We start from the raw sequence: 26046 nt of genomic DNA, 5'->3' as shown, positions 1-26046 counted from the left end.
AACAGATTTTTCAATGAAAACTGGTTTTTGTTACATTCTGTTTTCTGTCTAGTAAGAGTGGGAAAAACAGCACCATCACTGATAAATGACAAAACGAACCACAACCGTACTTACTGCAATGAATATTCCACTAGGTCCATTATAATTATCAATCCAACCCTGAAACAGCAAAGAAAAGTAACACATTGTTATGATAATTATAATGATAAATACTGAATTGCAGAGTTACACACAATACAATATTGACCTTCTATAAGGGTTTTGAATTGGAAGAAAAAAATATTTCAATAGAAACTCACAGGAAAAGGTTCTTTCCAGCTCGCACCAACGATGGAGGGTCTTACAATAGCAACGTTGAGATCGCCAGCCTCCTGCTGCACCAGATACTCAGCTAATGCTTTTGTGTAGGTATAAGTGTTGGGTCGTTGACCAATCAGCTTGGGGGTCAGAACAGACACCAGTTCATCGTCCATCCAACTGGGAACACAATTAAGACATTTTATATATATATATGCATATATATATATATATAGTCACGTTTTTTTCTACGGGTAAGCAGCGGCAACCAGAATATGGGGAATCCTCTTCAAAGAAGTGGTTGGTTAGAATGAGCTGCACGTGAGAATGTGTGTACACGAGAATGCGTGTGCAAAGATTGATGTCATCTTAATATTCAATATTTATCATGTTGAATGTTCATATCATCCAGCCTCACTTCCACTATCCACAACTTCACAAAGCAATCAGGTCGCCACGCCGGGGGCTGATTAATTTGGAGTGAGTGTGGCATTATCCATGTTGTGACATCACACCTTTGGAACATTTTGAGCAACGTGCTCAAGAGTCCCTAAAATGACACTTACAGTCTGACAAAAGGATGAAAACGGTTGGCTTAGTACAACGGAGCATACATTTTGAAACCCCGATATAATGAAATAAAAGAAATCAAGTCTTTTCTATGTGAACATTGACCTCTTTTTCTACCTTTTGTGTTTTCCATCAGCAGCAAAGAGCACACATGACAGTAAAACAGTGTAACTGCACTATTTATTAACATAAGACAACATAATCCAATTGAATTTCACACATTTTTTTTGTTATTGGCCATGCCAAATACCATTTTGAATACGTCTGTGGAAGCTCTCAGTCGTACAGGAGTGGTCCATCGATGAGAAGGTTTCTTCAGCCGTCATCTGTACAAATGTGAAGGTTTCGGACGTTTCGCCTCCTATCCAAGAGGCTTTGTCAGCGAACTAAAGTCTGACTGATTAAAATGAGTGCATCCAAAAGATAGGCTACCAAATGAAAAACAAAGTAATGTAGTTTATTCCATACATTGTAAGAATGAAAATTGTAAAGAGCAGTACATTGGGGAGACTCAACAAATTCTCAAAAAAAGACTTTATCAACATCGCAGGGATAATACAAGTGGACCTCAATCGGCAGTACATCTGCACCTAAAAGCTAGCAACCACTCATTTGACGACAATGAGGTTAAAATCTTAGCCAAAGAACAGAGATGGTTTGAAAGGGGGGTAAAAGAAGCGATTCTTATAAAACAACAAAATCCTTCATTAAACCGGTCTGGTGGGGTGAGGTTCAATTTGGATCGCTCATACAATAGCCTGCTTAGGCAAAACAGGTTAGGCAACATTCGTAATGCTGATGAGGGTCGTTAAGCTGATGAGGTGATACCGGGGGGAGTGGGGGTAATAGGCCAGTCGTTAGTCAGGAATGTAGGAACAATCAGTGGGGCCACAGGGAGGGGTCCTCTGCCCCCCCAACCTGAGAGTAGGGACCTATCATAGCGGTGTCCGGCGCCACCATGTCTGGACATTAGGGATATATAAATGGGGCCGATACGACCAGTCAGACTTTAGTTCGCTGACGAAGCCTCTTGGATAGGAGGCGAAACGTCCGAAACCTTCACTTTTGTACAGATGACGGCTGAAGAAACCTTCTCATCGATACCATTTTGAATGAATTTTTTGAAGGCAATTTAGTTAGTATTCTAGTTAATTTACTAGTTGGTTATTCTGCTAGTTAATTGGTTGATTAGTTAACTGGTTAGTTAGTTGTTTGTTCGTTGGTCAGTCGGTTAGTCTGTAAAACAGCCGGTAAGTTAGTCAATCAACTGGATTGCTAATAAGAGAGCAGGATCGCTTGATTACGCTAAATGAGCATGAAAAACTTTGTTCTGGCTTCAAAAGTTTCTGCACAACATCAGCTGAGCAATGCTGTCACGTGTGGTGATCGCGGCAATCTAACGTTGGGCGCGAAAAGAAAACTTCCCGATCTCTCCCTCATCTCATTTTGTAGCAAATAGTCCCAACTGTTATATTCTGGATATTTTTAAAATGTGCTGAACCACAGTTGTCTCGCTGTTCTCATTAATAAAAGAATGTTTTTCTTTTGTGCATAGAATACATTATGTTTTTGCCCCCCCCCCCACACACACACCTTTCAATTTGGCTGCTGTATTTTTGCAAATTTCCCCATTGTGGAACTATTAAAGGCTTTCTGATTCTGATAAGTTAATACCGTAATGGTTTTGTTCTGTTGATGCAGTAACTTGTGCTGACCCGGCTCGCTTGTCGAATTTTAGAAATGAATGTGGCCACTGAGCCAAAAGGTCTGCCCACCCCAGTTCTTGAGTCTATAATGTACTCCAGAAGAGCCGCCATTGAGCAAGCATTTGACCTTTCTATGATACTAAGTCTATCACTGATATTAGTTGGGTCGGGAACAATAAAATTCTGCAAAAACATGCTTGTCATCTCCTAACATTGACTAGCTCCATATGGTAAAAGTCAAAATGAACTTACTCAAGTGCATCAATGAGTTTGATGTATTCCACTGGAGGAGGATAGACCATTTCCTCAATGAGCATCCGATCACAGTTGGCGTAGGCTGTCGATACATGGATGAAGATTTCTAAATGCTTCATTTTATGGGCCAGAGCGAGCATCTTCTGAGTAGCCAAGACATTCAACTGCATTGCATCTCTAAGAGGAAAGTTTTAGAAAGGATAGAAGGTCAAAAAAAAAAACAAAGCAAAAATAAAATGACATTTAGAACAAGTCACACTTTGCTGTCTCACAGAGGTGCTCAGTACAGAACTCTGGCAATAAAAGGAGCTGCCGCTTCAAGGCATGCGTCATAATTCAAAGTAAAAGAAGTCTGTATGTCTAGACAACAAATGAATTTCTTTCGAGACAAAAGAAAACTGGTATATGGGATGCAAACGCCAGTCCCTGTTCAAACACCAAAAATGCAAATGATTCTGCTTTCTCACTCCTTAACAGCAACCTCTGCCCTTAAACGTAACTACTGATCAAAAGGTACGACCCGGTTTTGTCCCGGACAACAACAGGAGGAACAAACACAACAACCTTTGTTGAAGCAAGTAAGTAAGGTGTCAAATATCTTTGTGGACTCAAAACAACTCTGACTCGTATCGGCACGCCATGCTTGATGAGAAGTCGAGCACAGTTCCAGAAGCGTTCCATCACATTTCATACGCAAGACGCCTTAAAGCGCTATTCAATCGTATTTAACGGTTCTGTGCAAGTCAAATAGGCAATGAGAAAGCCACGACGAGAAGAAAAAAAGAGCACTTGCAATTAAAATACTCACTTGAGTGGCTCATTGAAGCGGATGGTGGCGGCACAGTGGAAGACAATGTTGACGCTTTCAGCAAGTAAAGTTTGATTCTCCTGACTAAGATCCAGTTCTGGCTTTGTGAGGTCACTGCTCACTGCAATAATCTTCTCAGCAAAGCATGGCTGTTCATCTTGTAACCTTTCAAACAACTAAGCAGACACATTTTCAGTCAAATAAAAAGCAAGCAGACATGAATCCTTCATGTCGGACATTTTCAATCAATGCAGGATCGGGGCTCCATACACTCACTTTTTGTGCAGGTTGCACTTGTTCGGCCAGCTTTTTTTCTTGGTTCGACCAATGCTTAAATAAGTGGCAATGGTGTTTTTGACTTGATTACATTGGCGGAGAGCTGCCAAACTATGGATATTCCCTTCCTGGAAATTTTATCTGAATTTTCCAATGTCAAGGTCTAAAATATTTTGTTTGTTTGTTTTGAAAACATCATTCACAACTATGCTTCATAATTAATTGTTTGTATTCAACAATTATCAACTTTTCATATGACAATAGGTCACAGTACTCCAGCATTTCTTACCAGTCAATCCATTGTCTGGACCACTTAAAGGACAACCGACACCTCCGGACAAGTTGTGTCCAGAATTTATAAAATCGACTTCTACAGAGCGTATTCCACCACATATAGCGATATTTTACATTTTAAGACTCGCACTGAATATTCAGGAAGTCTCGTTTTTGAGTTGGTGACGAGTCCTGACGTCACGTCACGGAAGGAACGCCCCTGACAGAGGAAAGGACACACAATGCACTTTGCGGTACTTTGTTTGGTCTGAAAACTTCGTGTTGATACGTGTTGATGGTGAAATTAGAAGGAAAAAACATCAATAACGCGATGGTGAATTGTGTGTTGCACCAAGACAACTATTTGATACGAGCTGACACAAATTACAAGCAGACAAATCAGCCCATTCCTAACAGAGCTTTGGCGCCATCTTCTGAATTTTGTGGGTGCTACATTTCTGTCCAGATGCCTCAAAATGACACGGAATAAATTATTTAATCGATTGCAAACATGTATGCTCTCCTCTTCAGAACTATTTGAGTCCTATTCATAACTGGATGAGTAACAAGAAAGCATCTTCTCCGAATCTGAAGCCATTGTCTTGATTCTCGAGCAAGGCAAGACATCTTGGCGTGATGTCACGAACAAGGGGGCGGGACCTTCTGTAACTCGCCACTTCCGGGTTCAATTTGAAGTAGTTTTTGGACACTTTAAGTCATTTTTATTGGTGTTTTGCATTTGACTAAAAATATCAGCCTGCGTGTTTATGGTATTTTATATGCGATAAAACATTTTTTCTCATGTCAGTTAGGAAACAAAAAAAAATGGTGTCGGTTGTTCTTTAATTCTCACTTGTGTCCCAAGAGTGCACTTAAGTGGTTGGTAGATTTAAAAATGAAATATAAGTAATCCCGTAGTAAATAGCAATTTCCCACGTACATATAAAATATAATAATAATAATAATAATAATAATAATAAATGTAATTTCTAAGCGCCTTTCAAAACTCTTAAGGACACTTAACAGTCACGGGATAAGAACTTTTTTTTTGTTTTGTGCGGTTGAGCAGCGGCAGCGGCAGCCATTCGCGCCAGCGTTCACTCTATCCGGAAGTAACACAGCAGCAAAGGATCGGTTGAATGCAATGAGAAAGTGAAGGCAAACGGTTACCAATTGTTGGAAAAAAAACAATTCTTCCTGTTACAAAAGAGTAGTATTCACTTGACCAGCAATATATAGGTGTGTGTGTGTGTGTGTGTGTGTGTGTGTGTGTGTGTGTGTGTGTGTGTGTGTGTGTGTGTGTGTGTGTGTGTGTGTGTGTGTGTGTGTGTGTGTGTGTGTGTGTGTGTGTGTGTGTGTGTGTGTGTGTGTGTGTGTGTGTGTGTGTGTGTGTGTGTGTGTGTGTGTGTGAACAGTGATACCTCATCTTACGAACGCCTTGGCTTACGAACATCAACAAGTGTTTAATGCTGATGAAAGCGGCCACTCCATCAAGCAATCAACGACCATCACAAAGGTAAATAAAACGACTTTATTATATAGTACAGTATATTTCTTAAATTACAGTCCTTACGGAATGTGACTCTGCTTCCAAACAGCAATTCTGACTTCCTCCCACCCCATTCCATCAACCCATCAACGACCATCACAAATATAAATAAAATGACTTTATTATACAGTGCAGTGTATTTATTTCATTACAATACAATAGCACATTTATTATACATAAAATAAGGTATATTTTGTGTAGTTCGACGGCTTATTTAGTACAAAATCATGTTTTATGGGGACCTCGTCTGCCTATCTCTTTAATGTTTAAACCCCACTCCTCACTGCTGCGTTCTTGACCAATCACAAGACTGGGGGTGGGGAATAGAGGACAAAAACAAGTCAGCTGCCATTTTCACATCACTCATTGTGGCTCTCCGTGTGTATCTCGAAAAATAGTTTGTATGCCAAGGTAAAATTTTCATAAATTTAACGTTCGTGTATATATATATATATATATATATATATATATATATATATATATATATATATATATATATATATATATATATATATATATATATATATATATACAGTAAAGTCTCGTTATATCGATATTTAAGGGAGTCCGAAAAAATATCGATATAACCGGGACTATCGATATATCCGACCCTGTTTGCATGTAATTTTCTCCGTGCGTGCATAGAAATAGTATCGATATAACCGGGACTATCGATATATCCGATATCGATATAACGAGACTTTACTGTGTATGTATATATATATATATATATATATATATATATATATATATATATATATATATATATATATATATATATATATATATATATATATATTAACCTGTTTCTCCACAACATAGAAGCTCATGTCAGGCATCATTGCGGCTAAAATAAGTGGACACATGGATCAAAACAATACGAAACTCCCAAACAAAGGCACCAGGCCTTGTCCAGTCGCCTAAAGAGGTACATGAAAGAGAATGAGGCCAGAAGAATAAACAGGCTGTTCGCAACACAACCTGCGAAAGTGTACGCTCAGTGGCAGGGTTCTAACAGCAGAGCAGACCCTCCAAGGCTGGAAACTGAAAGATACTGGAAAGGCATATGGGAGAAGGAGGTTGCACATAACAGCAGTGCACAATGGCTGGTGACTCTGAAAGAGGAGCACAGCAACCTCCCTGAACAGAACCTAGTTACCATCACAGCGGCAGATATACAAGGAAGAGTCTCAGGTATGAAAAACTGGACGGCACCAGGCCCGGATTTGGTCCACACCTACTGGCTAAAGAAACTCACAGCACTCCACGAGCGCCTAGCAGCACAAATGAACCAGTTGCGGATGGATGGGACTCACCCAGGATGGCTAACGAAAGGGCGAACAATCCTGATCATGAAGGATTCCTCAAAGGGTGCAGTTCTTTCCAACTATCGGCCAATAACCTGTCTCTCCACAACATGGAAGCTCATGTCAGGCATCATTGCGGCTAAGATAAGTGGACACATGGATCAATACATGAGCAAAGCACAGAAAGGCATTAGTAGAGATACTAGAGGTGCCAAACATCAGCTGCTGGTTGACAGAACGGTCGCTCAAGACTGCAGGTCCCGACATACCAACCTGTGCACAGCCTGGATTGATTACAAGAAAGCATATGACTCGATGCCACACACATGGATCACTGGATGCTTGGAGTTGTATAAGGTCAACAGGACCCTGAGAGCCTTCGTTGCAAACTCGATGAGGATGTGGAAAACCACACTTGAAGCCAATGGCAAGCCACTAACGCAAGTGTCCATCAAATGTGGCATATACCAAGGTGATGCACTCTCCCCGCTGCTGTTCTGCATAGGACTGAACCCCTTCAGCCAAATAATCGCCAAGACAGGCTATGTATACCGCCCTAGAAATGGAGCTACGATCAGTCACCTCCTCTACATGGATGACATAAAGCTGTATGCTAAGAGCGAAAGGGACATAGACTTTCATTTCTTTCATAACTTTGCTGCTGTGAAATGTAAATTTCTCCACTGCGAGACTAATAAAGGCAAATCCAATCCAATCCAATCCACACAACCAGGATCTACAGCAGTGATATCGGAATGTCATTCGGGCTGGAGAAATGTAGTCGGATGGTGACTAAGAGGGGCAAGGTAGTCCACACTGAAGGGGTCTCACTCCCTGAAGGAACAATAGCAGACATTGAAAACAGCTTCAAGTACCTCGGTATACCACAGGCCAATGGCAACCTCGAACTAGCAACAAGGAAAGCGGCTACGACCAAATACCTCCAGCGGGTGAGGCAAGTCCTCAGAAGCCACCTCAATGGCAAGAACAAGACCCGGGCAATAAACAGCTATGCCCTGCCAGTGATCAGATACCCTGCAGGAATAATAAAGCGCAAAGGAAGAGATTCAGACCACGTATTTTAAGACCCGAAAACTCCTCACCATGCACGGAGGGTTCCATCCCAAGTCCAGCACCCTGAGACTGTACACAAGCCGTACGGAAGGAGGCCGGGGACTAGTGAGTGTGAGAGCCACTGTCCAGGATGAAACATCCAAGCTCCATGAATACATCAAAGAGAAGGCTCCAGCGGATGATGTACTCAGAGAATGTCTCAGACAATGGGGAACAGAGGATGAGGTGCTGGAAGAGGGTCCATCATGGAAAAAGCCCCTACACAGGATGTACCACCGAACCATAGCAGAAGTGGCTGATCTCAACAAGTCCTATCAGTGGCTAGAGAGGGCTGGCCTAAAGGACAGCACAGAGGCACTCATCCTGGCTGCCCAAGAGCAGGCCCTGAACACCAGAGCCATGGAGGCAGGGATATACCACACCAGACAAGACCCAAGGTGTAGGTTGTGCAAAGAGGCACCTGAGACAATCCAACACATAACTGCAGGGTGTAAGATGCTGGCAGGGAAAGCCTACATGGAGCGCCATAACCAGGTGGCCGGCATCGTCTACCGAAACATCTGTGCTGAGTATGGACTGGAAACCCCAAGGTCAAAATGGGAAACACCTCCCAAGGTGGTGGAGAATGACCGAGCAAAGATCCTGTGGGACTTCCAGATACAAACCGACAAGATGGTAATGGCCAACCAACCAGATATCGTGGTCATAGATAAATGGGAAAAGAAAGCCGTTGTCGTGGATGTAGCGGTCCCGAGTGATGGAAACATCAGAAAGAAGGAACATGAGAAAATCGAGAAATACCAAGGGCTCAGAGAGGAGCTGGAGAGAGCCTGGAAGGTAAAGGTGACAGTCGTGCCTGTGGTGGTCGGAGCACTCGGGGCAGTGACCCCCAAACTCGACGAGTGGCTGCAACAGATCCCGGGAACAACATCGGATAACTTGGCCCAGAAAAGTGCTGGGAACAGCACGGATACTGCGCAGAACCCTTAAGCTTCCTGGCCTCTGGTAGAGGACTCGAGCTAAAAAAATAAAAAATGGGGGACAGACAGGTGGGTGAGACGAGGATTATCAGTCCAAGTAAATCAAGTTATTTTCCTCAAGCCATTGGAAGAGGGTCCTTACGCTGGGGCTGTCTCCACTATTGTATTCCACACGCGTCTATTGCACGTATGTCAGTTTGCCTGCTTGAACATTGCTCTGGGGCTGTCCCTGGCCCATCACGCATTCATTAGTTTACACAATTTGCGATTCAAATACTCAACATCCAATCATCAATTAACCTTTTGTGTGCACACGTGCATCCTTTGTGGCTTCCATCTTGGCCAACATTTTGAAATCTCAGAGATATGATCAGGCCAAGAGAACGCGAGAGGAGGGGTGCTAATGTTACTCGTGTTCGTGCTTCAACATGGCAATTTTCCCTCAATGTTTTGGAGGAATTGTCATGAAAACGTGAAAAACCAGAATTCCAGGACCGTCCAGAGGACTTTCATCTCTGTAATATGCTCCAATCCTACTATACTCCCAACCTCCTAAAGTAATCCAGACTGTCATCGGATGTCAAAAGCTCTTACCTTGCAGCTGATCATGTCAGCAATACGGGCCTGAGGGTTCTGGCCAGCTTTTGACCTGACCATCACATAGACAGTATTAACTCCTGGGCACGACCGTAGCAATTTCTCCAGCATTACCTGTCATAGTCAATGGGGAAAGGGTATAAACATTTCTTTCATGGGGCTATATAAGTGACTTGTACACATGATAGTCCGGTTCCTGTATCAATTTCTAAAACGATGTTTGTGTTCATGCTTGTTCTTTGAGCACTCTCCTCTCCCCTAACTTTACACCACTAATTTTTGCTCCCATTTTTCGTTAGCTGCACTCGAACTTTTTCTACTTCCACAAAAAGTTCTATGTCCCTGGAATGCTTCTCCACAATTGTCTAAATATGAGTTGGTGAACACATCTACTTTGCCAAAATAAAAAAATCTACCTCACAGGTACGGCATATCATAATTATTGTACATGTACTTTTTCACAAGGGGTTAGGGAGGTATGATTTTTTTTTCTTAATAAAAATTACAATTGACCAACATAAACCCTATACTGTGTTTTCCATGTACGGCCAATAAAGATGATTCAGATTCCCATTAGCAAACATGTGCAACAAAGGAGAACTCAACCTGCTCACTGCAAAGTGCCAATGTGAAGGGTGATACTGTGTGTTTCGACTGGAGAAATTGTCTTATTTGTGTGTGTGTGTGCACGTGCGCGCGAGTGCAAACTATTTTGGAGTTCTAAATTATCGTCCGTGATTACAAATAAAATATGACATATTTCAAATGGAAGACATTAATTTCATGAAGTTGTGTTCATGAATTTCTATTTGCTGACCCCAAATCTACTTTTGCTTTCTCCACAAATTGGTTGAGTGAGACCTACTGACTCACTGCTAAGTCAATTACTATTGTACCTTTCCCATGAAGCCAGTTGCTCCAGTGATCAGCACATTTTTTCCTGCATAGTATTCCGGTATGTTCACCATGTCTGCCAAGGTGTTTGTTGAACTCTTCATCACCACTCCTCCTGCTCAAAAAGAACAACAAAAATATTCGATTACGACAACATCTCTTGAGCTTTGCCCAGAAAATATGGAGATGTTACTCTTTTCATGCTGCACTAGATAAATAGCAGTTTGAAGCATACATTTGTCTTGTTCCAAGTCAAAACTTGGCACATGCAGTACAGAGCCAGGGGGCAGCGCCGGACTGCCAGTAGTTGAGTTCATAAAGTTTGTGTACACAACACAAGGGCTGATTAGCCTTTGTTTGGCTATGAGGGATAACTTGCAATGGGATACGTTTATTCTTTGCAGTGTAGGATCCTATCAGTGAAATCATGAGTTTTCCAAGAAGACAGACATTGTCCAGCTGATAACAAGCAATTTAGATAACCTTCAATCAATATTGACATAGCACTCTCTCTTTTCTCCACAAATCTCGTCATATTCACTACTGAAGAGGTGTAGACAACCATGAGTATCATCAAGGTGGAAACCATTTTTTTGTTGGGGGGGAGACAAACAAACGGAATGCTTATTTGTTTATATTAATACATTGTCATGTTTTTGGGGGCATGGAAGGATACTTCATGGACACCATATGATGAAGAAAGGTGATGACAGAGGAAACATGTTATCATGGAATACAGTACAATTGAACAAAAACGGAATTGTTAATCTATTACACACTTTATGCCTGTATTTGAAATAGTTAATAGGTTTCAAATGACGGCTGTATCTCACTGTGCGGCACAGTGTTTGTGAATGTAGTAGGTTTTGTACATTGACGGGAACAGTCACAAAGCTGGTTCACTACTTTTAATGGTCTCAAACTTTGTATTTTTGTCGCTGAAAAATTCCAACATGTTCAAAATTTGATGGCGACAAGAAAAAAAAATGTCTGACCACTATACGGTAACTGCTTGGGAATGTCAGGTGAATGTCTTTGCAACAGTTTGCAGCATTGAAAAAAAACACGACAAAACAAAAAATACATTTACCACATGGGCAGTGATATATGTGACAATTCTGTTCCAGTCTGAGCTCTGACAATGTATTGCAAGGCAATTTCAATGGACAGTTCAAACATATTGATCTGCTTTGTATATAATATTAATATTAATATTAATATGAATAGGGCGGCCCGGTAGTCGAGTGGTTAGCACACTGGCTTCACAGTGCAGAGGTCACCGGTTCGCGTCCCGGTCCGGCCTCCCTGTGTGGAGTTTGCATGCTCTCCCCGGACCCGCGTGGGTTTTCTCCGGGTCCTCCGGAGCGGTACGGAAAGTGAGATAATATCAATATGAATATTAATATCTCATCTCATTTTGCGCTTATTCCTCATTAGGGTCGCGGGGTTGCTGCAGCCTATCTCAGCTGTCTTCGGGCACGAGGCGGGGGACACCCTGAATTGGTTGCCAGCCAATCGCAGGGCACACAAAGACATACAACAGTCACTCTCACACTCACACCTAGGGACTATTTGGAGTGGTCAATCTGCCTGCCATGCATGTTTTTGGAGTGTGGGAGGAAACCGGAGGACCCAGAGAAAACCCACGCGGGTACGGGGAGAACATGCAAGCTCCACACAGGGAGGCCAGACCGGGACGCGAAGCGGCGACCTCTGCCCTGTGAAGCCGGTGTGCTAACCACTTGACTACCGGGCCGCCCTGAATATTAATATGAATATTAATATTAATAATTATTATTACGATGATGTCTGTGTAAGCTCTCAGTCGTACAGGAGTGGTCCATCGATGAAAAGGTTTCTTCAGTCGTCACACAGACATATTGCTGCCAACTTTGGGAGGGACATCTATATGCCGGTACGTAACTTAGAAAAGGCCACTTTTAAATTAGGTGACTTAAAGAACCACCTCAGATTCAATCTTAGATGCAGACAGAGCCGGTTAATTCCTAAATGCTTGAAGCAAGCACACCTGGAACCTGGATACTTAGCCGATAAAATGCAACAAAATTATAATAGGAAAATACTCAATTTGCGAATTAGGAGACTTAACATAGAGATAAAAAACAAACAGTCAGAAATAGAAACTTATTATCAACGATTACAAACTGAATTTACCCACAAAATCTCTCAGGAAGTATGTAAATTTACCAAATGCGGATACATGAGGCACCACAGCAAAACCAAAGAGAGACAAAAGGGTAAATTTCAAAAATTACTTTTACAGAAACAATCACAGCTACTTGTAAACACGGGAAAAATTAGGTATGAGCAGATTTCAAGAGAGAATTGGATCAAAAATTTGTCAGACAGAGATCTCTCAGAGACAAAAAAAGGCGGTACTAACCAAAGGTTTAAATTTCTCGGTAACTCCTAAAACAATACCTACAATAGACTACATCACAGCTACTCAATCGGCTATTAAAAATAACAAACTTTCCTATGCAGAGGCAGATGATCTGCGCATTAAAATATCAGCCCTTCTTAGAAGTGCCAAACCACCTCCGTCCAACATAACATTAGAAGAGAGAAAGGCGTTAACTACTCGACAAAAAGATAACAATATTACTATTTTGCCAGCAGACAAGGGTAGGTGTACAGTGTTTCTCAACACATCGGATTATGAAGAGAAAATAAATCGGTTAATCAGTGATTTATGAGCAACTACCGTATTTTTTGGATTATACGTCGTTCCTGATTATAGGTCGCACCAGCCAAAAAATGCATAATTAAGAAGAAAAAAACATATATAGGTCGCACTGGAGGATAAGTCGCATTTTTGGGGAAAATGTATTTGATAAAATCCAACACCAAACAACATACGTGTCATCTTGAAAAGCAATTTAAAATAAATTAATTACATTAAAATAGAATCGAGAACATCAGGCTCCGTTTTACTTCTTTTTTTCCCAACATAACACCGCAGCTCTCGCTCTACGCAACTCCGATGGACACACCTCCTTTTTGGTAACCCAGAACAGTCTTTTACAAGAGTTATTCAGATAACTCTAGCACAAAGAACATGCTAACAAGTTTACCAAAATATCAGGTTTTACTCCAAATCACCAAATCCAAGGAAATCATCCTCTGTGTCACTTTTAAATAACTCCCCCAACTCGGCAGGTAGACAAGGCGCCACTTCCTCTTCTACGTCGCTTACATCAGACTCATCGTCAGTTGCAGTTCCAATTATTGCAGCCTTTCTGAATCCCGACAGGATGGTTTCGGTTTTCACTGAAGCCCATGCTTTGTCGATCCATTCAATGACTTCCAGGAAAGTTGCATGGCGCATTCTCCCGGTTGCAGTGAGGCACCCATGCGTGAACTCGTTGCTCCAACTACGGCCACCTAGCTTTTCGTCCGCGATTAGCTTTTTTTGTTTTCTTCATTTCAGTAAGCGTAACCTCTGCTTTTCGCCAGTCCCTTCCAAGTTTTTCGCTCACTCCAAACTTTCTTTCTGCTGCTCGATTGCCGTTTTCGGCTGCATATTTCACTATCTGCAGCTTGTAAGCTGCAGAATATGACTTTCTTTTCGGTGCCATTTTTATTCAGCCCTTCTCAGTTGTGTTTATAAATAACAGGTGTTACAGAAAAATCTGAGCCTCCAGAAACCGCGACCGCAGGGACGACAGATTTCCCTGTAACAGCTGTTATAGCAATGTGTAGGCTACTATCTCTGCGCTCACAGGTTTTGACGGCTCACAGATGTTTCAACACCACAATATCAGCACAGGCCTAGAGCGCGCTCTTGCGGTTTAATGTGAAAATAACATGTGAAATGATATACAGTAATAAAAAAAAGCATATAGAGTAAAGTCTCGTTATATCGATATTCAAGGGAGTCCGAAAAAATATCGATATAACCGGGACTATCGATATATCCGATCCTGCGCCGAACTGCATTAAACAAAAGCCGCCAAAAGAGGGCAGCCAAGCGCCATATAAGAAACGGAGCTGGCCATTAGCTCCCTTTTTTTTTGGGTGAGAAATGTTCCCCCAATGTTGCCTCAAAATGGCACATATAATTCTTTAATGATTGTAAACATGTATTGGATTGGATTTGCCTTTATTAGTCTCGCAGTGGAGAAATTTACATTTCACATACATTTCATGTATGCTTTAATCTTCAGAACTACAGTGTATTTGAAACATATTCATAACTGGATGTGTAACAAGAAAGCATATTATCCGAATCTGAAGCCATTGTTTGGATTCACAAGCAATGCAAGACGTCTTGGCGTGAAGTCATTTTTATTTGCATTTGAATAAAAAGTGACATCGGCTGTCCTTTAATACACAGTATGGAATGTTAATAATTTTCAAAATCATCGCGCTTCAGCAGACAAAACAAGAAACATTGTTGCAAAAAACGATTGCATTCATATACAGTACAGTGGGCATGTACATAACACAACAGGGAAACTGCAACGCTTACATCTTACTGTATTATGGATACAATTTTAAAAAGTCATCAATCTTCTTCTGCTTCCCATTTTTACCTTTTAACACAAACACGTCAATCTCGTCTGCTACACACGAGCTAGCGTCTGAAAATGAAAATGGCTCTGCTACACGGGTGCTGCTCACGTAACCAAGTCACCTGACCAAGTCGACCAATGGGGCGACTGATGGCGTGACACGTAACCAAGACACGTGACCAAGTTGACCAATGGCGCGACCGATGACGAGTCACGTGACAAAGTCACACGGCCAAGTCGACCAATAGCGCGACCGATGGCGGCTCATGTGACCAAGTCGACCAATGGCGCGACCGATGGCGGCTAACGTAACAAGACACGTGACCAAGTTGACCAATGGCGCGACGGATATATCGATATAAACAACAAAAATGGCCGGCGGGGGATGAAAAGGAGCACCGTAATAACCGGATTATCGTAATAACCGGGTATCGTACTAAACGGTACTAATTATACATAAAGACTAGAAATGTGCAAGGGAAATGAAAATAGTATCGTAATAAGAGGTACTATCGATATAACCGATATCGATATAACGAGACTTTACTGTATAAGTCGCTCCGATTTATAAGTCGCACCCCCGACCAAACTATGAAAAAACTGCCACTTATAATCCAAAAAATACGGTAAAAAGGGACCCTTCCATTCAAAGAAGTACAGATGACGGCTGAAGAAACCTTTTAATTGATATTATGATGATGATGATGATTCTAACTTCAATTTACAAGCCCATTTTAAAGCACAAAGGGCACTTTACAATCAAAGAGAACAATGGAACAATAAACATCAAAACAACAAAAGCATAAATACAATTATACATAATAAAATAGCTGATGAAACTAAACTGTGAATGCAATTTGAAATAGATGGGTTTGGAGGTGGGATTTGAAGGTACATCGCAGTGTACCGAGTAAGTCACTCTTCATAATGGATCTGTGTAAATCATTGTGATTGCAACAGCAAATTTTGGCAGCTCTGAAAAAAGGGGGAAGGAATGTTTCTGTTCATTTTGCACATGAGTGAGAGCATAGACAAGAGAGCGGTGCAGGAAGGAGAACTATTGCAGCCAACCAAACACAACATTACAATCATCATTGCATTCATTGCGCTCAAAATAAAGCAGGACTTTCTATTGATTAAAGTCACAATCGCAGAGCTTATCTTTGACTAGGCAGACTCCTCTCTGTCCATTGTGGGTGTCATTAACATTTCTGTGACAACTCAAGAGTTGTCGTAAAGCAAATACAGTGAGACCTCAACTTACAAACACCTTATCTTACAAACTTTTCGTCTTACAAACTTTAAATTTCTGAAAATTAAACCTTATAATAAGCACTATTTTCATAACACACACCCACCACGGCTGGCGGAGTGATCTTCGGCGGAAGCACACGACCGAACAGCACCAGAGGTTAAGTTACCAACAGTCCTTATGGAAGGTGACACTCCTTCCATAAGCCATCAACGACCATTAAAAAGGTAACTAAAACTTTATTTTACAGCACAGTTTATTTCTTTAATTACAGTCCTCGTGTAATGTGACTCTATTTCCAAACAGCAATTCCCTTTGACCTTCAACCTCCAACGCCATTCCATCAATGACCATCACAAATGCAAATAAAGTGACTTTATGATACAATGCAGTGTATTTCTTTCATTACAATACAATAACACATGTATTATACATAGAATAAGGTACGTTGTGTGTAGTTTTAAGGCTTATTTAGTGAAAAACTATATTGTATGAAAACCAGGAAACGGATTAGTCCTATTTTAATGGTTTCCTATGGGAATTTTGTTTTTGAGATACACACTTTGTCTGGGAACCAATTAAGATCGTAAGTTGAGGTCTCACTGTAGTAACTGTGACTTTGGCAGGTCCGATACAGAAGCCAAGGAAGTGTTGAAATGAGGTCTATGAATACATTGAATGTTAATTTCACCAATTCACCTCCAACCTGGAGATTGGAAAATGGGCTGACAAACGTTTTCTGAATGATACCATATTTTCTTGAGGTAAATTGCATTAAAAAAAAATTGGCATATAAATTGCCGTTTGCCCACTACATTATTTGTGCAATCTGTAAAGAAATGCTGTAGACGTGAGTTAAATGACACCAACATGTGTATATCTGTACATCCTTCTTTTTCCAGCACAAACAAGACATACTTGTGCTGAAACGGTCTGTTGGGATCAGAAAGTTGGCCTTTGAAGACCTAGTCATGTCTGGCTAGTGTTCAGGCTAAAAAAAGGCAGACATGTCATAGAAAGCAGGGTAATCGTAGGTCTGAACCACTGTGACCTTTAATGGGGGCTTTATTCTAGAGCTAATGCTGCTGACAGTTAGACAGACAGGCAGCAAGCTGATCTTTCATGTGACCTTCACACAATCAATAATTCATCACTTTAGATTGTTTATTAAGCTATCTCGGTACAACGCCATGCGTGACAGATATGGGAAAGTGTTGGTCTCATAGGCACATTGCTACGCTTAGATGAAAACGAGAAGGCTCAAGTTTCTTTTTAGTGTGGTTATGCACAGACAAATGAGCTTTTTTTTTAATCAGTCAGAACGAAAAGTCAGAAGAGAACAAGAGTTGATTCAAGATTCAACAAAAGCAACCACAGTGCAATGGCACATTGACATAAAGTGAGTATGTGAATATCACACGATGAGCACAAGCCCATGACAATTTGCCTATTGACATTCAGTATTGCCACAAGGCAGTGTCTGAAATAACATCTGCCAGGACGCCCGGGGCGTGCAACTTTTACGTCGGGCGTAAAACTTACAAAACGTCTCCGCCCGGGTGGCCGACAACGTCTTCAAGAAAAAAAAAATATATAATTTATTATGATTATTCTTTTTATTCAATAAAGCAAACATTTGAAGGAAGATTTTGGATTGGATTGGATATGCCTTTATTAGTCTCACAGTGAAATCAGAATACATTATTCTGATTTCGAAATCTTATTTCGGTTTGGAAATTTTTGAATTTCGGTTCGTTTGGCAATTTGCATACTCGGCATAGCAGCCAATCAGAAGCCTGCTTCGTGCTTCCGGACTTTCCCGAGCGTTTTCAGGTTGTGCATTTGCATATTGTTTTCCAAAGTAGATGCTTCAGCTCCAGAAGAAAGATTCAAAAGAAGCTAACAAAGTTTATGACACTACAAAACGTAAACGTACATTATCCCGTGACTGTAAAGTGTCCTTGAGAGTTTTGAAAGGCGCTTAGCAATTAATGTATCATTATTATTAAAACTTCAAGCGTCTTGACTTCAAGACGGCGCCGCAAGAGTGGCTGCCTTTCCAGCAGCTCATGAATTTCGTTTTTCTACTTTCATTCCTTTCATCACTTTGCTGCTGTGAAATGTAAATTTCTCCACTGTGAGACTAATAAAGGCATATCCAATCCAATCCAAAAGCATCGTGGAAAGAGAAGTTCATGTGGCTTGTAGCAGACGACACAACGCAAACATTGCATTGTGCAACATGACGAACCAGCGTATGGACAAACGACAACTGGAAAATCATCAAGGGATATTTACTGTAAATTAAGCAAGGGAGCATTTGTGACAGGTACATCCTTAAAAAAAAATCCTTAATACTCTGCAACAATGGGTTTTCTTGGCGATTAGTCGTCTTATTGTGTTTCAAGTTGTGAAAAATGGGGCAGACAACTTTATGGCCGGGCAGGCAACTTTTCAGATTTGTCTGCCCTGGTGTCCGCTAACTAACCATGATGTTTGCACATGTATTCCGTCTTGCGGCGACTGATCTTCATTCCTCTCCTTTCCAGGGCATACCTCCACATCTCTCGTTTCTCCGCCACCTGTTCCCCGTTCTCGCTACAGATCACAATGTCATCTGCAAGCATCATGGTTCAAGGAGATTCTTGTCTAACATCGTCTGTCAGCCTGTCCATCACCGTAGCGAATAAGAAGGGGCTCAGAGTGGATACACATCTCCACCTTGAATTCCTCAGTCATACCGACAGCACACCTCACAACTGTCTTACAGTCACGATGCATGTCTTGCACCGCTCTGACATACTTTTCCGTCACTCCAGACTTCCTCACGCAATACCACAGCTCTTCTCTGGGCACCCTGTCGTACGCTTTCTCCAGATCTACAAAGACACAATGCAATTCCTTCTGACCTTCTCTGTACTTCTCTATCAGCATTCTGAAAGCAAACACTGCATCTGCCGTACTCTTTTTTTTTTGCCATGAAGCCATACTTCTGCTCACAAATGTTCACGTCTGCTCTTAGTCTTGCTTCAACTACTCTTTCCCATAGTTTCATTGGATGGCGCATCAACTTTATTCCTCTTTAGTTCCTACAACCAATCCAATATCGAGTAGCAAAACATGATAACCAGGGCAGACACATCTGAAAAGTTGCCTGCCCAGCCATATTTTTTTTCTTTCGTGTTTTGCATTTTTATATTGTTTTATTTTCACCTGTCAGAAAATGTTGCTTTGATGTACCGTATTTCCCTGTCTATAAAGCACACTCAAAAGCCTTGATTTTCTTTCAAAGATGAGGCTGCGCCTGAGACACAGGTGCTGAGACACAGGTGCGCATCATATGTGTGCATCATATCTATTAACTCATTCATTGCCAGACGTGCAAAAATGTGGCCACTCCAGTGCCAGGGTTTTTGTCATTGTCATTGAAATTCCAGGACCCTCAGAATATTGCGTTTTAGGACTACATAAACATTCAATGTAGCATGAGAAACCTCTCTTCTTTCATCAGAAGAAAATGAGTTTATTCCTAAAGTACATGAGTCTGGAGTTATATGAGCTTGAAATTAGGGCGTCTGTACAAAATACAAACCAAATACATACATATTGGTTTATATAGTGCTATAAGAGCTGAAGCTGGAACAAAGTGCAAACATGGGGGAAAAAATTAAAATGCTGCCCCTTGTGGAAGGGAAAAACATTGCCAGAGGTCTGGCCAGCATTTTATCAGCACCCCAGCAGGAATAATCAAAACGCAAACAAATTTGGGAATGGCACTCTATGTCATATCTATGTCAAAATTTCAAAAAATTTGGGAATAAATTCAGCCATCCACTATGAAATTGTGGCTCAAACCTCTGAAGATGGAGGACACTGATTCGCTGTGGCGACCCCTTGAAGGGAAAAGCCGAAAGGAAAAGAAGAAGACTATGGAATTGTCTGCTGGTCAGACAGCATGACCACCCGGGACAGGAAAAGACTGGAGCGCCTTGTCAAGAGGGCCAGTTCTGTCCTGGGCTGCTCGCTGGACTCTCGAAAGGAGGTGGGCAACAGACGGACGCTTGCTAAACTAAAAGCTATGATGGACAGCCCCTCCCATTCCTTCCTGCCCACCCTGACAGCACTGGGGAGATCCTTCAGCCAGAGACTGTTACACCCGCGCTGCAAGAAGGAGAGGTACCGCCGCTCGTTCCTAACGACTGCTGTCAGGCTTCTCAATTCTCAATAATCAAGTGGGGGGAAAAAACTGGACTCTTGTACTGTAAATATGTGTTGATGCAATGCAGCTGCATATGTCAATCTACCTTTTCTTGATACTTGCACTACGTACTGTTTTTTATGAAAGCGTTTTGCACATTTACAGTATACATCTCAGTCTGCTGACATTCTTACTATGCTTAGAATATCTTGGTTTTCTATCCTTTCACCGCCAACCACCCCATCCCCTTTCAAATTCCTGCGGTAGACTGCAAATGTCCCCATTGTGGGACAATGAAAGGTTTTCTGATTCTGAATGGCAGTGAATGAGTTAAGCCACACCAGGTCTCGCAACTACTATCAGCAGCCACGACTCCATTTCCCCCTGCAGAAGAAGTAGTGTGTCACCTCGGCCTCCATTGTAGCGCCTTACAATGTGGTGTACCTTATATTTGGAATACGTCTGTGTAAGCTCTCAGTCGTACAGGAGTGGTCCATCGATGAGAAGGTTTCTTCAGCCGTCATCTGTACAAAAGTGAAGGTTTCGGACGTTTCGCCTCCTATCCAAGAGGCTTCGTCAGCGAACTAAAGACTTTAGTTCGCTGACGAAGCCTCTTGGATAGGAGGCGAAACGTCCGAAACCTTCACTTTTGTACAGATGACGGCTGAAGAAACCTTCTCATCTTATATTTGGAAAACTTTTATGTATTTGGAAAACTTTATTCATTCATTGAAGGTTTACCTTTTAGTCTGGTGCGCCTTGAATGTGGAAAAAGTTGGGGTGCGCCTTACACACTGGAAAATATAGTCGGTTTGTATCCATATTATGTTGTCTTTTTTTTGCAGTATACAGAGATGAAAGTGGCCTTTGCTGAAAATTACAGGCAGTCTTCTTCTTTTCCTTTCTGCATTTCCATTCATCAGTGACCTCCATCTAACCCGGTTTTGTGCATCCTCTTCTCTCACGCCAGCTGTCTTCATGTGCTCTTTGACAACATCCATAAACAGTATAAATTCCGTTGAAAAATCGTGTGTCCACTGCATGTTTTTGCTAAATACCAAAATATATCGCCTTCACCTTTCTTAACATTGAGAGGTTCAAGCACTTTTTTTTGTTTCCAATGTCTCTTTTTTTAGGTTCCGAATCGTGTCCAATCATGTGGCAGCGATACAAAAAGAATGAGTTTGACAGCACCAGATTAACTGTTCAGGTTTAATGAACACATTTTCACGGACATTATGTTTTCAGCCCAAACAAGCACGTTTTTGTGGACGACTTATGCCAATAAAAAAATGAGGGGGTGGGGGCGGGAAACCCTTTATTTGTCCCACAACGGAGAAATTGAACGAGAACGATCATTTAGTTTGATAAAACCATGAGAATGCCATGTCTTCAGGACACATGCCATTCTCAAGCCACCAAAACGGACATTTGCTTCGTTCAGAACGATCCCTCTTGGTAAAAACCGAAGCACGCCTATCCCTCACTGGTGCCTTGCATCACGAACACACCACGAATGAAGCTCGTGGAGTTCCACTTTTCCAGCAGACGTTTCTCACAGCGACCAGATGAGACTACAATTCCACTAAAAGCCAAAGATCAACGCGCTTGTCACAAACGCGTCGTGTATTTGGTGACTTCGCCTGAGCCGCTGCGCAGGAGAAAGTTCAACAGCTGGCCGCCATCGAGAAGATTCAAATTACTGTTTAACACGAGACCGGCGGCTACGAAAAGTGACTAACAGGAGCTTGCGGGCGACGTTACGTCCGTGCGGTAGACAAGGGAAGCGATCTCGGCTGGTCGCAAAAAAAAGACAACGTTTGCGTTTTTTCGGCATCTCGAGACTCCGGGCGCACAAGTTGGCGCAGAGATAAGCAGCGGTGAAAAAGGAGCAATCCAGTTGCTCGGGAGAATAGCACGCAGAGCGGAACAATGGCGCGGTTGTACGTACCCGGGTGTTGAAATTTGCGGGCTAGCGAACTTGTTAGCCTGTAGCACACTGCCCCGAAAGGAGGGAAGCAATCGGTCGGGATGGCGAAATGAAGCAGTGGTCGCTCGCTCACTCGCGAGGAAGTTGGTCGTGGGGCGGATAGGGTGACGTCACGACGTCATAGGAACGGCGGGCTCCACAACAGAAAAACGACTAAAAGGAAGTCTCCGTCTTGCAAACGAATAACTAACATTTGTTTCAATGCACAAGTGCGAAAACGACATTCGCTTGACTGACTGTACCACAAACGACAAGAATTTGCCATCACACAGACAGAGAGCGCTTTTGCTGAAATACAATTTGAAAGTGTGAGGATAAGACGGCCCAGAAGATGGATGAACGAATGAAAAATGCGAAAGCAACGCTTTGTTGAACGTTTCTGTTAGACGCCAGTCAAGGCAATCAATCTGTGTGGTAGGCCAAGACCAAAACAAGGAACACACAATGAAGACATGTTTGAAATGGGATCCCAAAACCGGTCAACACGATTAAAAGTTAAACGTTTGAAAAAAAAATGGACAGCGACATGTAGCACATCGCCTTCTATATGGATGAACATAAACGGACCATTGTTCCATTGTTTTCAGTCATTAAAACAATATCATCACTTTGCTGCTGTGAAATGTAAAGTTCTCCACTGTGAGACTAATAAAGGCAAATCCAATCCAATAACTTTGCTGTTGTGAAATGTCAATTTCTCCACTGCGAGACTAATAAAGGCAAATCCAATCCAATCTTTGCTTCTTTTATAACATATTTTATATTAAAATAAACTGACAGTTACTTCAAGTGCACTTCTGTATTTTCAATTAGCTCCATGTTTCCGGTGCAACAGCACAAAATACAGGTCAAAAAGTGTGTTAAGAGCTAACGATACTGCACTCCGTTACTGTGCTTCCAAAAAGTTGGGAAGCATCCTGGTAATTTAGGACATACATATTAACTCATTCACTGACATTCACAAATGTATTCGGGAATTAAAATGAGGTAAAGTGCCATTCCCGAATTTGTTCGGGTTTTGTTTTTTTCATGCTTGGGTGCCGATAAAGCCATGGCCTCTGGCAATGTTTTTCTTTTCCACACGGGGGCAGCATTTCCCTTTTTGCCATGTTAGCGCTTTGTTCCAGCTTCAGCTGTTGTTAACGCGCTATATAAACTAATATTGCATTGTATTTTGGACAGCCACCTTCATTTCGAGCTCATATAATTCCAGACCCATATCATTTAGGAATTAACTTTTTTTGGATGAAAGAAGAGTGGCTAAGGTTTGTAATGCTGAATTGAATGTTGATGTAGTCCTAAAACTCAATATTCTGTGGGTCCTGGAATTCAAGTGACAATGACAAAAGCCCTGGCACTGGAGTGCACACATTTTTGCACATATCTGGCAGTCAAAGAGTTAATTGTGTACTAATACTGGAGTTGTTTTTACCCTTGAAGTTGTCAGACAGAGATCTCTCAGAGACAGAAAAGGCTATACTAACCAAAGGTTTACATTTCTCAGTAACTCCTCAAACAATACCTACAATAGACTACATCACAGCTACTGAATCGGCTATTAAAAATAACAAACTTTCCTATGCAGAGGCAGATGATCTACGCATTAAAATATCAGCCCTTCTCAGTAGTGCCGATCCACCTCCGTCCAACATAACATTAGAAGAGAGAAAGGCGTTAACTACTCTACAAAAAGACAAATATATTACTATTTTGCCAGCAGACAAGGGCAGATGCACAGTGATTCTAAACACATTGGATTATGAAGACAAAATAAATAGGTTAATCGGTTATTCTAACACTGATGAGCAACTAAAAAGGGACCCTTCCAATAGATACAAGAAATAAATGATAGACTGTCTCCAAAAGTTAGACAAAGGAAAACATATAGACAAACAGATGTATTTTAGATTATACCCGGGAGAGGCCACGCCATGTATCTATGGCCTGCCAAAAATTCATAAAGAAGGGTTCCCCCTCAGACCCAGTGTATGTAGCATTGACTCCTCTACCTACAATGTAGCCAAATATTTAAAAACTATCTTAGCTCTGTTGGTTGGTAACACAGAATATCATGTAGAGAACACCACAGGGTTTGTAGAGAGGATCAAAGACCTCATATTGGAACCTGAGGAAACATTGGCATCTTACTGACGTTAGACGGCTCTTCAAGCAGCAGAAGATCAAGAAAGCTGCAGGACCCCATCCTGCCTGAGAGTCTGCGCTGACCAGCTGGCTCCGGTCTTCACACAAATCTTCAACAGATCCCTGGAGCAGTGTGAAGTCCCATCCTGCTTCAAACAGTCTACTATCGTCCCAGTTCCAAAGAAAACCAGCACCCTCGGGATTGAACGACTATAGACCTGTCGCTCTGACGTCTGTGGTCATGAAGTCCTTTGAACGCCTCGTGCTGAACTACCGAAAGAACATCACCGTACCTCTGCTAGATCCTCTTCAGTTTGCCTACCGGGCAAACAGGTCTGTGGAGGATGCAGTCAACATCGGACTGCACCACATCCTTGACCACCTTGACAACACAGGAACCTACGCAAGGATCCTGTTTGTGGACTACAGCTCTGCATTCAATACCATCATCCCAGAACTCCTCATCCCCAAACTTCTCCAGCTTGGTGTGTCCCCCACGATCTGCCAGTGGACCCTCAGATCCATCAACTTTGCTCCTTGAATGCTTTCTTGAATGATCGTTGCCCGATTGGGTCCGACTCCAATAGTACTCGACAACAAAAAGCGACTGAAAGTAACAGATAAAAACACATGACCGTACATTTCTGCTTCTATTCGTCCTTGGCGTGAGCCCACGGAGCGCTCAGATCCGGGCTGACCCCGCCAAGACCGAAGCGGTGGTAGAGTGGCCCACGCCCACCTCTCGCAAGCAGCTACAACGCTTCTTGGGCTTCGCCAATTTCTACCGCCGCTCCATCCGACTCCAGCCGGAAGGCCCTCCCTCTCACCCAACTCACCTCCACCAAGAAGCCGTTTAGGTGGACGAAAGAAGCGGACGCCGCGTTCCGCCTGCTGAAAAGGCCGTTCACTCACCCCTCAGTTCTCCGTCACCCTGATCCCAACGCCATATTCATTGTGGAGGTAGACGCCTCGCAATCAGGAGTTGGGGCGGTACTCTCCCAGCGCTCCTCAGTCGACCAGGAGCTCCACCCCTGCGCCTTCTTCTCCCGCCGCCTCATCCCCGCAGAAGCCAACTACGACGTGGGCAATTGGGAGCTGCTCGCCGTCATGTTGGCTCTTCAGGATGGAGGCACTGGCTCGAAGGGGCGAAAGAGCCGTTCACCGTGCTTACCGACCACAAGAACTTGGGGAGGGGGATGAACGCATGCCAGGCACGGTGGGCACTCTTCTTAACCCGCTTCTTCTTCACCCTCACTTACTGTCCAGGGACCAAAAACACCAAGCCCAATGCCCTCTCGCGGATCCATGAGCCAGCAGGCCAGGAAGACCTCGTGGAACCCATC

At 42.4% G+C, this 26046-nt stretch overlaps 1 protein-coding gene across 1 annotated transcript in view; it reads right to left on the bottom strand.

Moving 5' to 3' along the window:
* far1 (fatty acyl-CoA reductase 1) overlaps window positions 1-22642 on the bottom strand; it is a 42223-nt gene extending 19581 nt beyond the window's left edge. The window contains exons 1-7 of the mRNA XM_088995778.1: window positions 22523-22642; window positions 10589-10701; window positions 9690-9806; window positions 3637-3812; window positions 2826-3005; window positions 300-477; window positions 115-159 (exon numbers count right to left, since the gene is read on the bottom strand). Coding sequence (XP_088851904.1) covers window positions 115-159; window positions 300-477; window positions 2826-3005; window positions 3637-3812; window positions 9690-9806; window positions 10589-10690 — 798 coding nt within the window. The 5' untranslated portion in view covers window positions 10691-10701; window positions 22523-22642. The remainder of the gene's footprint in view (window positions 1-114; window positions 160-299; window positions 478-2825; window positions 3006-3636; window positions 3813-9689; window positions 9807-10588; window positions 10702-22522) is intronic.
* Between the last annotated feature and the right edge of the window lie 3404 nt (window positions 22643-26046).

This window comes from Hippocampus bargibanti, linkage group LG05 (assembly GCF_051943395.1).
Source record: "Hippocampus bargibanti isolate YZ-2025 linkage group LG05, ASM5194339v1, whole genome shotgun sequence".
Lineage (NCBI taxonomy): Eukaryota > Metazoa > Chordata > Actinopteri > Syngnathiformes > Syngnathidae > Hippocampus > Hippocampus bargibanti.
Note: the sequence above shows the minus strand (reverse complement) of the source record. Positions and strands in the feature narration are given on the sequence as shown.